Source organism: Mya arenaria, chromosome 6 (genome assembly GCF_026914265.1).
Source record: "Mya arenaria isolate MELC-2E11 chromosome 6, ASM2691426v1".
NCBI lineage: Eukaryota > Metazoa > Mollusca > Bivalvia > Myida > Myidae > Mya > Mya arenaria.
In genome coordinates this window covers 12,051,119-12,064,611 of record NC_069127.1, presented here as the reverse complement: position 1 = coordinate 12,064,611, position 13,493 = coordinate 12,051,119, and the positions used below count along the sequence as shown (strand labels likewise).

The following is a 13,493-nucleotide window of genomic DNA, read 5'->3' as shown; positions in this document are numbered from 1 at the left end:
AGATGGCTGCCAAATGAACCAAAATAGTAAATGTCTTGTGAACTTCATTTGCACTGGTGTATTAGAATTTATCTTAATGATATATTTTTATATATAACAGTATAGCTGTCTTTACAATCCAGCTCAAATAAATTTGTAATAAATTCAAGGCATTATAGGAAGCACAATACCTTTTCGTTACTGCTATTTTCCTCTGCTAGGTAACTGAAGGTTGTAAAGTAGGGGTTTGTTGCTTTCATCCAATGAAGTAATGTTGCACAACAGACCTCTACTGGGATTTCTTCATTATCAATGATAGAGGGAATTTCATGTATGGCTAGGGATGCTACTATACATCTTGGTAACAAATAGTCCATTTCAAAAAGTGGTCCAAGAGTTTGTAGCATAAAATCCAGTGGCCTGAATGTAAAGCAATTTTAAAGATTAGATAAAATGACAATGCCTACAGTTGAATTCTGCACAACTAAAGTGTCTCAACACTCGTGTGTCAATTGCGATCGAATCCTGTTTTAATCATTAAGAAAGCCTTAGATAACAAAAAGGGTCAATGTGGCACTATATCGCTCACCTGATTGGACAAAGTGTTCTAAAGTTATTGATCGGACAACATACTGGACGCAGCCCGCACAAACGCTCACCCGCATGACAAATATGTATTTATTTGAAAAGTTACAATGGGTCATACTCTTACAATATTCAAATTGGATTTATATACCAGTGTCACAAAAGAGCACATTGTTACTGTGCATAAGTTCATGAAGTTTGAAGTTGAAATCTTCAATTCTTGTAAAAAAGCAATGATAACGGGGACCCCTAAGGAACTTTTCTGTGAAACGTTTTTGAAATCAGGCCAATGTTATCTGAAGATAAGATTTTCAAAGTTTTCAATATTTACATATATTGTATGGTGGTAAGTAGCCATGCCTCTGGCAACCGTGTTTTTTTACAAATTAACATAGGATGAAGGTGTTTTACAGATGGTCTACTGTGAATTTATTTTCAAATCAGGTCAATATTTTCTTAAAAGATTTTTACGAATCAACATCGGCTGAAAGAATTTGATACAGGGTCACCTCAGGAGCATTTCTGTGAAATTATGTTGAAATCGGGCAAGACATATTTCAAAGTTATTCATTTCTGTTGAGACATCAAGTTCTACATGGAACCACTTTTATTGAAGAAATCTGGAAGAGGACCACCATAGAAACATTCCTGCGAAGTTTAGTTGAAATTGTCCCAGTGGTTGAGGAGAAGTTTTTTGAAAGACAATGTTGACGACGGACGTATGCCGGACAACGGACGGACGACGACGGACAACAGACAATCACCCAATCACAATAGCTCGCTGAGTACTTAATGCTCAGGTAAGCTATATATGACTCCCATCATTACATTTAGTCATCAGCCCAACCACAAGAGTGTCAGAAACAACAAGGCTACCACAATACCTTACCTCTTCTCTGAAAGAAACACAAGCTGAAAAATACAATCAAGAAAGGTATATTTACATATTCCATTTTTGAGTGTTTTCCTGGAAGGTTTTCACTGCATCTGTAATATTTGCAGTTCCCCACCACTTTGGTCTCGGTGCTGCATAAGTCAGATCTGTTATCATTTCCTCATAGGGCTCACATACGTTGCAAACAAAGTGTAGCAACGGTAAGCAAAACATCCAAGAGGGATCCTTTCCATACATAAAAACTTTCTTCACTAGCATCACAATGGCTTGTTTCACCTCACTACAAATAAACGACTAAAATTTTCAACATATGTTTCTCATTTTGGGCATTGCTATTTCTGTAAGTAAATAAATCAGAATTTGTAACAAAAAAGATTGTTCATGTCTAGGGGAATTTAAACAACAACATCATGGTCATTCAAAAACTCTTACCCCGGTTCAAAGAAGCCTGCAATGGCATCCAATTCTGTACATTTCTTTTTTAATGGATCAGCAGTAACAAGAACACTCCGACAAAGTGTCTGCCACACAATAAGCGGTACATCAACTCCTAGCTTGTTGCATGCAATGATTATGGCAAGAGCTCTCACAAATCTTGAGGTTTTTGATCCATGCTCCTCACTGCTTATTTGTTCAATTAAAGGTTGAAATAGAACGAAACAAACCTGTAACATAACAAATACCATGCCACATGAGCTAACTAGCAAACCAAAACAATATCCATATATAATTTTATATTAAAATTGTCATTAAAGAGAAAATTGTAATAGAGTAGGCCCTTGAACACCATTTTGTCAGAAACATGTGCTAGCTTGATTTTATCATTATCATCTGTTAAAAGTCATTTATAAATAATGCTTATGAATTCCTAGTATTCAGAAAAAGAATAAAAACATGATTGTTGAACTCCTTTATCCAAAAATCAGTAGGGGTCACCTACTTTGAGGCATGAACCTGCATCATACCATTCTTCTTTGTTTTTTATTAAACAAAGATTTCACAAGAACAGTATATTTGGCCTTGACCTTTTACATTATGACCCCAAAATCAGCATGGGCCATTTATTTGAGCCTACAATGTTTGCTGTCATGACTGGTCAAGAGCCACTGTGCAAACTAAATTTTCCGAACATAGACCATTTACTTACATACCCCAAAACAATAGGAGTCTCATCTCCTGTCCCAGTACATGATACCACTTAACTTTTTTACGCCAAAAGTTCATATGGTATTGTGATTACAACGGATTCCAAACAATATTGGGGGTTTATTTGTATCTACTATTCTCCATATTTTGGATATGCTTGGAGAAACCATATAGTACAGCTTGTGCCAGATGAGTTACACACAACAAGGTGTCACATGTTATTTCTTTTATTATATTACGATATTTCAATACAGTGAAATTATGTGTATCCTTTGGACTTCAAAATAGATCATCTTACAAAAGTGATGTTTCAGATGAACTATTTCACGTTAACATAATAATATGCTTCATGACGTCAGTGAACATCGCACACACTTGTTGGTGAAAGGTTCCAAAAACGCATTTTTATGTCAATTTTTACACAAATCGGTAATTTTATTTCGCAAGATATAACATCAAGCATGTGCTTTCTGTCCCGATCTTAAAATCCAACCACTGTGTGGCTCGTAACTCATCAAGCACACTACAGATATTTGAAGATATTTGAAAGACCATCCGACAGACAAACATTTGCAAACCTATATGGCCGCTCATTTTTGAAAGGGATACAAAATTGTTCACAGCAAATGATTTCCAAATTGCCAGTTTGCAATATTCAGAAATCCATTTTTTATAAATGGAATAATTCCAGTATGTTGTTTTTTTACAAATTTTCATATAATTTAAGTGGCAGAGTATGTATTGCATTAGTTTATGCTTCATATCGGCATTAATTTGCAGTAATATACTTTACCCTATTTTTACAGTCTTGTGGACTATTCCAGCATCCAACATCATATTGGTAGACCTTTACAATTCCATTCATTAGCATTTCCAAATGCTCTAGTGAGACTTGATATGACTCTTTGATATCCTCTAGGATAAATCCTTCTTGGAACCAGTATGGAACGAAGGTTAGTGCAAAGTGTTCTGCCCTTTGTGCGGCTTCCATTGGAAATTTGCCTTTTAAATACTCATATCCTCTTTTAAAAAGATTTACTTTTGGAATAACCATACCATCATACTGATGCCATTTGTCTGGAAAGACAATAACCAAATAACAATACTAATTTGTCCCAAACAAATAACTTTCATAAAGAATGGAAAATATTTATCTGCCTCAAATCCTATCATCGTTTTGGATATTGTTTAATCCACTCTGTGTAAAACTGGTCCAAGAACAAAACATATTTATATTTTAACAGAAGAGAACATCACGTTCTCTTAAACATGTCGCGTTACTTTTAAGATAATGTCATGATGTGTTCTAAAAATGTTAGCAAATGCTAACGACTCTTCCAGCACTGCCGGCACTTTCTGACTTTGAATACATTGAAGTGTTGATTTAACACTTTCTAATGCATGTATTTGGACATCATAGAAGGTAGGTTTTGATAACTTCCATATTGTATGTTTATAACATAAAACCTTTGTATTATCAATTTTGTCGTAAAGTTTTCCTTTTCATTACCTTTTTTGTCGAACATCCCGTTCTCAACATGTAATTTTCGGTTAGGACTTATTAAACTGCCATCTACATAGCCTTCCCATTTGTACTTGCCATCTCTGATCACACAATATTTGTAGAATGTCGTTTTTCCACCGAGTTGTTTGCGATCGAAGTCCAGCTTATATTCATACTCAAAGTAGTTTTGATGATCCCTAAACATAATATTTAAAACATCTCATTGAGAATAAGAATTGTTATTGTTTCTTTGAGTTTAGCAGGATACTGAAAATGACAAAAACAAGAGGGTTAAAATGGCCATATATCACTCTATTGATTTAAGTGACCAACACGTCAGTGATAACTCATGAAGCTGCTCCTTGCTAAGGAAGTTAGTGGATGCTGATAATTGATGGTTGCTCAGGAGATCAGTAGTTGTTAATGGAAACAAATTGTATTGCTTTCCCAGTCCAAGCGTTGTCAGCTATTTGTTACCAGAGAATCCAGTGCTAAATATTGTTGATGGCAAAAGACGCAGACTGTTGCTATATAGATCATTGTTTGCTTTGAAAGTAAGTGATCGCTCCCAATGAAAAATGCTAAGGAAGACATTGGTTGCTATAGATGAACGTAGTTGCAAAGGTAGTCATGGGTTGCTAAGGAAACTTCCTTGCAAAAGAAACAAGTGGTTGATAAGAAAGTAAGAAGTAGTTAAGGACTATGTTCCGGGCAAAAAATAAGTATGAACATGAACAAAGGGATGCTGCAGTTGGCCAATAACTAAAAGAAAACTGCACCCAGAGTTATGGTTCCTGGTGTACTGCACTTCTCCTTAATTAGATCTATCTGAATATTACGTTTGAAATAAATACCTCACAGACCTTTAAAGTTATGCTCCTAAATGGCCATCACATGAGTCTACATTAATCTTGATCTTAAGGTTTCAGGTAAGATTTTCAAACCATTTTACAAGTAAATAAAAAAAACTTTTCCTAGAACGGGACCTATTTTGATTCCAGGGACATAATTTGAACACTCTTGCTAAAGGACCACTACATTATCGAGGCTGCATACCAATTATCAAGGTATTACCACAGGACCACTTTTGACCCAAGCCCGATGGACATTATTTGAAAAAAAACTGTAAAGTACCACTACATGAGGCTGCATTTTTTCTATGTTAGCATTTTAAAAACTTATAACCTCCAGCCACATTACCAAAGGACCGCTTTCGACCCAGCCTAAGGGACATTTTTGGGAAGGACCACTATATTATGATCATTCTTTTTGCATTATATTTTGTTGCAAAATATTGAATAATAATGTCTTTAGTACAATAAAAAATAAACATTTAAATTTAAGATTGACCTATCACATTTAGTATAGAAATGATTGTCTACTGATCTAGAATTGACTCAGATAACTTATAATATCATTTCTTGATATTATAAACATTTTATGTTATATTTTGTATTTTTGTCATCATATTTGCAACTTGCATAACTTCAGTTATTTCTTAAGCCAACACTAAATTCTTACTTTTGACTGTTGGCACTACATTTTAGCACCTTTTTGTTCTATGGTTTTGCTAATCGTAAGAATTAGGCTTAAACACCTATGCAAGCCAGACAAGTTGTGAAAAGCATATATTAGATCAAAGAAACAAAGATTATCTAAAGGAAACTCTTAATTCTAAGCTGAGTAAAACTCTTAAGATGACAGTGCCAGTTGTTGGCAACTTAGCCTCAAATTTAGTATTTAAACCCATGACTTCCCAGTCCAGGTTGTCATTTAACCTTGGACAATAAACATCGGAAGTCTGATTTGGGTACTTGTCATCTTATTCACAGGTATGTGGTTTTACTCTGTTATTAGATTGTTATTATATTTTTGACTTAAAAGCTTGGAATTAAATTAAAAGTTCTTTAAATAGGCTAAAATAAGTTATGTATATTGTTGTAACAATTATGTTGCAAATACACACTGTTGACTTTATAATTCACTTGTACTTTATATTAGTCATACAAGTTGTTTCTCTATTTTAATACATTCATATTTATTGGTACCTTTCACATTGCTAAGCGTTGTTATTATCAATATTCCCCAAATATTGTTAATATTCTTAATAATCACATATTCATGTATTTACATCATTATGCTGATTTACTTTAATATTTTGTTTATTATAATTGGTCATTTAACCTTGGACAATAAACATCGGAAGTCTGATTTGGGTACTTGTCATCTTATTCAGAGGGACGACCCCTCTAGCAATCTTCGCTGTGCCGTCTTCGGGTAGTAGTTCGACGACAACCAAACTTAGCGTCATAATAACTACATAAGGCTGCATACCAACTATTAAGGGTCTGGGCCTTGCGGTTTCAAAGATTTTCAAACTTTGTTAATATTAACCTTTACGTTTATTATTATTTGTTTTATTGATAAATTTCCTCAAGTTAATGCATACTTTGATAAGATTTACCTTTTGCGTTTTATCTTTATTAAGGATTGTTGGGATAAGAGTGAGGTTTGTGCACATAAATTGGTTTAAACCCCCAGTAAATTTACATTTTAGAGGCCGTTCCATGGAGGTACCTAACTATTTCTTGATAAACATACTATTTTTTATATATATCGTATGTATGCACTGTGCTGTGTGTGGAGTTTTGTGCTGTTCTTCTATCTATGTTTCTTGTCTGTGATTGTGTGTTCTATGTCTTTGGCGTTTGCCCAATGCTACTAAACTGGGTATATGATTAAACTTTTTGCTACTGAGCTTGTTTCTGTAGCTTTTTGCATAAATAATTATAAATGAACTCTGGGGCGGGACCAATTTTGACCGATAGAACATAATTTTAACACTATTTGTAAAGGACAGCTACATGAGACTGCATAGTAAATATCAAGAGTCTGGGCCATGCCGTGTAAGAGAAGGTTTTCAAAGATTTTAGTTTATCAGTTTATAGAAAACATATTATCCTATTTGCAACTGAACACTACATGCGGCTGTACTCAAAATATCAAGGTTCAGGGCCTTGTGGTTTCAGAATTGTTTTATTGTTTAAATGTTGACTACAGATGACAGACGACGAATGCCAGACATCGGGCGATCACAATAGCTCACTTTGTGCTCATCCAGGTGTACTAAAAGATGAGATATCCATGAATTGTATGTTTCGCCATGTGGAAGTATTTTGAAATGAAAGGAGCTCGGTCAAAGATTTCTGAAAATTTGATCATGCATAGTCAAAATACATCCCGAACAAGGATCATTTCATATTTTGACCTCTCAGTGTAACCTTGACCTTTGAGGTATATGATGGGTCTTTTGCGCAACACCCACTATAATCATGGCAATTGTTTTGGAAAATCCTGTAATGCACTGTCACCTTTGACCTCTAAGCGTCACTATGACCTTTGAGGTACAGACCTTGGTCTTGTGTGTCACACGCCACTTCATCATGTTGTACCTTCGTTGCATTTTTTTAAATCCCATTATGCATGGTCAAGATACAGCCTGGACAAGATCATTTCAACCTTTGACCTCTAATTGTGACTTTGACATTTGTGCTACAGACCTGTCTTGTACGTGACACGTCACCTTATCATGGTGAACCTTCATGGCATTTTTTAATCTATAATGCATGTTCAAAAACCAGCCAGGACTATGTTCCTTTCAGACAAGTCCTATCAAAAGCAATAATTTTGTCATTTAACCTCAAGTGTAGCCTTGCCCTTGAGGTGCATTACTGGGTCTTGTGCGTGAAACGCAGCCTCATTATTGTGAACCCTCTTGTGTTTTCGAAAAAATGATATTGTACGGTCAAGATAAGCCTGGACAAGGTTCACTCAGAACAGACACATGCACACAGACGCACGCACGTTTATACACAGAAACCCCGTTGTGACAGCTATGTCGATCTCATATCAAGCAATAATCTCAGATAAATATATGTAAAACAAGAAACTACTGAGGCCTGGCCAGTTTTGAGCCAAAACACACAATTTGAGCAAACTTGGTAGAGTAGAAAACTAATAATAAAAGTTCAATACCCAGTATCTAAGCTATATACCTAGGAAAAAAATACTTTTTTTAAAATATTCACAATATGAGGGCTATATAAATTATTTATACACTGTACATACTTCATTAAAGAGGAAATAATTATATTTATACATCCCCCTTCATTGCCATAGCAACTAGAGTTATGAATGGAATTCAATTCTTTGAGCAGCTTTCGATGGAGCAACCATTCGTGTGAGTTTGGTTAAAATAAACCTCACAGTTTTAGAGGAGATATTGTCTGAAGGTTGACGCATTAAGAGCTCAGGTGAGGTTAAAAATAAAGCATGCAATGTTTGGGTACAATGGATATTTGCAAGACTCCTCTTGATGATGTAAATTTTATTAGTATTACACAGTTGAGTAAGTTACTTTATTACTTGTTGCATGGCTTAAAATCAATTAATTTATTTCCACTGGAAAGGGACTTCGTCATATTTTTGTAAAATGCATTTGGTTTGTATGGCAAACTTAAATGTGGCAAATCATTAGGAGTGTTAAACAAAGATACCAAAAGCTGGAACCGTTTAGCAAACGTTCATATTTGCTCAAAATTGGAAGACCACAATTTTCATTTGTATTAATGACAGCTATGAGAATTGGTTGTTGCGTTATTTGTTGATTGATATTCTCACGTGATGTTATCAATGTATTGTTAACAGTCCAAATACTTTTGTATAAGTCCTGGTGGCCTAGTGTTAAAAGCATTTTTTTCTTGACTTTACCAGTGTGGGTTTGCTCCCAGCTAAAACAATATTTTATACTATTTTATACTACCAGTATAAAAGTATTTTTTCTGCAATTTCAATATCAAAGAGCAAATGAAGATAAAATAAGTGTTTCCAGATGCATTCTCGGGAAAACTTTGGTCCAAAAGCATGCGTGAGTCCCTTTAATGAAGAATTCAAAGAATTGGCTGTTACAAGAATTTTTATTTTTTGCAAATAGAATTATTCCTCAAACACCTGGAGACAGGAGATCCAGGTTCAAGTTCTTGCGCTATAACAACACTGAACCTGGCGACACCAAGGCTATCACAACATCAAAATTTATTTTGATAACAGACGAGGTAAATAGTCCTGTCCCTTGTTGTTCTTGTTTTTGACAAATTGAAATGTGTTAAACAGCTTTGGTAGACGATCCCCAGAGGAAATTTTCTGAAAAGTTAACATCTAATTGAGCAACATTGTCGAAAGAACGAACTTGTGTCTTAACCTACACATATAGTGTCATGGACAACACAAAGCATCCAACAATATCCCAACTAATATTGTTGACATAACAAAAAATAACTTAAAGATGCACTCTTACTTCCAAATAAGATTTACGACAATTTATAATCCAAAATGGATGAATAAATGTCAAAAACAATGGTTCTTATAAAGGATACCGAGTATAATTTGAAATAAATGAGCATAAAAGGCGGTATGGTAAGTAGTTAAAGGTTTATCAGTCAAACTTGATATTTGTCATGCATGTGTATGTATTGATTTTGAATAAGAGTGTCACTTTAAAGTAGCATGGCTAATTATAATGCATATTCACCTGACTCTTCTTGGTTTATGTTTGTCTGAGTCCCAGTCATTGCCCATTTTTAATACCAGCACATCATCACTATTCTTAAAACAGTTTTTCGATACCAGTGCATGGAAAACAACAATGATCTTCTGCCTGAAATACAATTATAAAAACAGAGAATAATTAATATAAAATACCAGCTAATTAAATCCCAAATCAAAAGTTTGAGTCTATAGAAGAATAGACAACCTACAACCAGTGAATCATAGACAGTGGTCATAGGTCAATTGAGTTGGGTATACAGTAGACAATCAAAAAATAATGTGGCCTTGGCCTTTGATCTATTGAACCCCAATATAGTAGGTTTCAACAGCTATTCACAAACAACCAACAACTGCAATTGCTTAATCTTACCTCAACATGACATGTTATGGTTGTTTCAAACTATATTTGCTTTCTGAAATGTACTCATTTTTCTTCTTGTCCTGTTTTAAAACATGGTTTACCAGCATTGTGTCTACATTCAGGAAATATTTATCACATCATAATTCAATGCAAATGTGTAGTGCATACTATTAACATAGAATGAACTCAACAGTTTACAACCTGTTAGGGTGGTTTCTCTCACAGATGAGCAGATGGATGCCTACTGCAGAAAATGGGGACCTTAATTTGAGCTTTTAACTCTTTTGACGCCGTTGTCGGAAAATGCGAAAGCCCAACATATATTGTGTTTTGTTTATGTTTTTTATTTTGAAGTTGACATTATCGAGTTAAGTGCAACAAACTGGCAGACCGACAGAGTAACATTATTGCAACATAGAATGACATAGTACATGTACGTACTTTTAAATATTTGGCGTCAAAAGGAGTAATGCTTGCTTTTTAAATATCCATAAACAATTTCATATTCAATAATATAAATTATTGAGAACTATAACTTACTTTGTATTTTGCTTCTGGCTAGCTGCCTTGTTCTGTAAAAAAATGAAAAGAGGAGTGAGAACAGGATAATGATGCTGTTTTGATATGACGATAACATGTTATTTTAAAACCTGTCCATATTAGAAAATGTTACAGCCCGGACACAACCACCTATACTATAATTCCTTAGATGTAGCATTCCAAAGTCAACAAACACTAAGTGTAACCTTAGCCTAGAGATAGGAACACGGGTCTTGCACGCGACACGTCGTCTTGGTAAACACAAGTGACAAGTTATTTTAAAACTAGAAATGTGTCCATAGGACACGGATGCCCCCACTTCGATTTTTTGTCACAGAAAATAAGCCATAATGATTATTCAGGATAATCTCAAGTCTTTTTTTGCAAATAAAGGGCCGTAACTCCTAAATGACTAAAGCGATTTCCATGGCTATCGAACTTGATCAAGATATTATGGTCACAATCATGTATGTAAAGTTTGGTGAGGATTGGACACATACTTTTCAAGAATTAGATTGGAAACATATATTTTTGAAGTATTTTTGGCAAAAAAGGGCCGTAACTCCTAAATGACTAAAGTGATTTCCATGACTATCGAACTTGATCAAGATATTATGGTCACAAACATGTGTTTAAAGTTTGGTGAGGATTGGACAAACAGTTTTCAAGAATTAGATCGGAAACAATCTTCGGGACGTACGTACGTACAGACAGACAGACAGACAGACAGACAGACGTACGGACAAGGGCAACCCTATATGCCGCCACTTTGTGGGGGCATAAATATGTACAGACAAGAGAAAGTTACAGTTCGGACACGATCGCCTATACTCAATGCGATCCAAAGTAAACAAACACTGAGTGTGACCCAGACCTAAGAGATAGAAACACGGGTTTTGCGCGCGACACGTTGTCTTAGTATGTTGAACACATGTGACAAGTTATTTTAAAATCTGTCCATACAAGAGAAAGCTGCAGTTTGGACGCACGGACGGATGGTCCGCTTTTGATATACCCACCATTGGGTGCATTCAATCTCAATACTGTTCACGTTATTACTTTTCTTTTTCAGATGAAGATATTAGCCTTCAAATGAACCTCGTTGGTCAGATAAGCTTAATTAATATTAATTGCTATGCACTTGCATTTTCAAGATCATTTAAACTATTTCAATTTGTTCATTTTTAGAAGAATTTTATTAGATTTACTGATTACAGATTACAGTTAAGAATACAAAATTATGACCAAGCTGACCAAGTGACGCCTGTATATTTCAACAATACACAGGAGAGAAAAATACATTATAAACTTATTTAATACCTGAATATTTTTGTTTTTATCGTCACTTGTTTTAGGCGTTTGTGTCCCTGTCTTTGTTAATTCATGTAATTTCACTGGTTCAGTCACTTTCTGTTTTGTATCCATTCCTTCGGAATTCATATTGTGTTTCTTGGGGTCTTTGCTGCTTCGTGTTTGTCTTTTTTCAAAAAAACTTGCTCTTTCCTTACGTGGAAGATCGTCTTCTTCTTCGAATGTGTCAATATTTGTACTCAGTTTCACTTGATGCACACCTTGTCCAAAAATACGTTCTTTTTCTGGCTTACTATTGTCGTGTTTGTCTGGGCATACAGTTGTTCTTTGTAGGCTTTCACCAGCCACTTCCGCCGCCTGTGATATTGACTTGGTCGCAGCAGAATGTGTTGTCGGTCTGTCATTTTTAACCTCATTTTCTTCATTCGTGTTTGAAGGTACATTGCTTTTTCCTTTCTTTCTGGCCCTCTTTTTAGCCCTTCTAACCTTAGACCCTCTGTTGTGACTCTGTATTGATCTTTTTCCACCATGAACCCTCTGTTTTGGCTTTTTGGTGTTCTCAATTTTAAGAACTAATTCACTACTGTCCGAATCAGCAGAGTTATCTTCAGAGTCATAATCATCATCTTCTGAAAACTCGTTATGGAAGGTTTCACCATTGGATGGTACATTCATTGTTTCATCATCATTCATTGTTTCATCATGAGCAATGCTCGAATCATTTATAGACTTTTCTAACTCATTTTCAACTGTTTCATTTCCAGCTTGCTTTTGGCCTGCTGAACTGTTTTGTTCGAAAATCGTTTGTTGTTCTGACTGTCTTTCTTTAATAGCATCTGGTGACACACAGCTATTTATGATTGCTTTGGAACTATCTTCATCTATATTACTATCGTGGTCCTTTTGCATTAAAATTTCCTGTTTTCTTTCGTTGTTTCCATAATCTAGGTTGAAAACACGTAAGTTATTGTCCCCTGCAAGATTAGATGTGTCCATTGTATCCTCTTCAATGCATTCTGTTGTTTCTACACTGACCAAATTAACCTGATCTTGACTCTGAGTTTCTACAGCTACTGGTTTGTTAGTCTGTGTCTCTTCTTCTTCTGTTAGTTCTCGGGGTTTGGTATGTTCCTCTATTGGTTTAAGAGTTGATGCCTCACCTTGCTGAGCATCTCCAGCACTTAATGTTTTTGTATCTGGCTCTTGCTGCTTATCTCTTTCCCCAGTCTGAGCTTTTATTTTTTGTTCATGATCTGGACCTTCGACACGTAAATGTTTAACTTCAGTGGCTGACTCTTGAACTTCCATGTTAAAATCTGGTTCTTCTGCCTGTTGTGGTTGGTATGTTGGTGTTTGGCAAGGGGCTGGGTGATAATGTTGAACATCATTCTCACTTTTCGACACATTGGTTGTTGTCATAGAAACAGGTTCTGACTTGTCAGCAACAATTGCCTGATTTTCTTGAGATTGTTGAGCATCAGCTCCTAGAAAAAAATAATCTAAATATCACATTTTCAAATAAAGACATTGACTGAATAAGTACATTACAATTATTTAAATACTAC

General features: G+C 35.1%; 1 protein-coding gene across 2 annotated transcripts in view; it reads right to left on the bottom strand.

The window, feature by feature from the left end:
• The window catches only part of LOC128237319 (E3 ubiquitin-protein ligase rnf213-alpha-like), a 102,596-nt gene that overhangs the window by 78,035 nt on the left and 11,068 nt on the right, over window positions 1-13,493 (bottom strand). For both annotated transcript variants that reach the window (XM_052952720.1, XM_052952721.1), the window contains exons 3-10: window positions 11,938-13,412; window positions 10,618-10,649; window positions 9,700-9,825; window positions 4,116-4,306; window positions 3,399-3,682; window positions 1,892-2,124; window positions 1,509-1,739; window positions 171-399 (exon numbers count right to left, since the gene is read on the bottom strand). In XM_052952720.1, coding sequence (XP_052808680.1) covers window positions 171-399; window positions 1,509-1,739; window positions 1,892-2,124; window positions 3,399-3,682; window positions 4,116-4,306; window positions 9,700-9,825; window positions 10,618-10,649; window positions 11,938-13,412 — 2,801 coding nt within the window. The remainder of the gene's footprint in view (window positions 1-170; window positions 400-1,508; window positions 1,740-1,891; window positions 2,125-3,398; window positions 3,683-4,115; window positions 4,307-9,699; window positions 9,826-10,617; window positions 10,650-11,937; window positions 13,413-13,493) is intronic.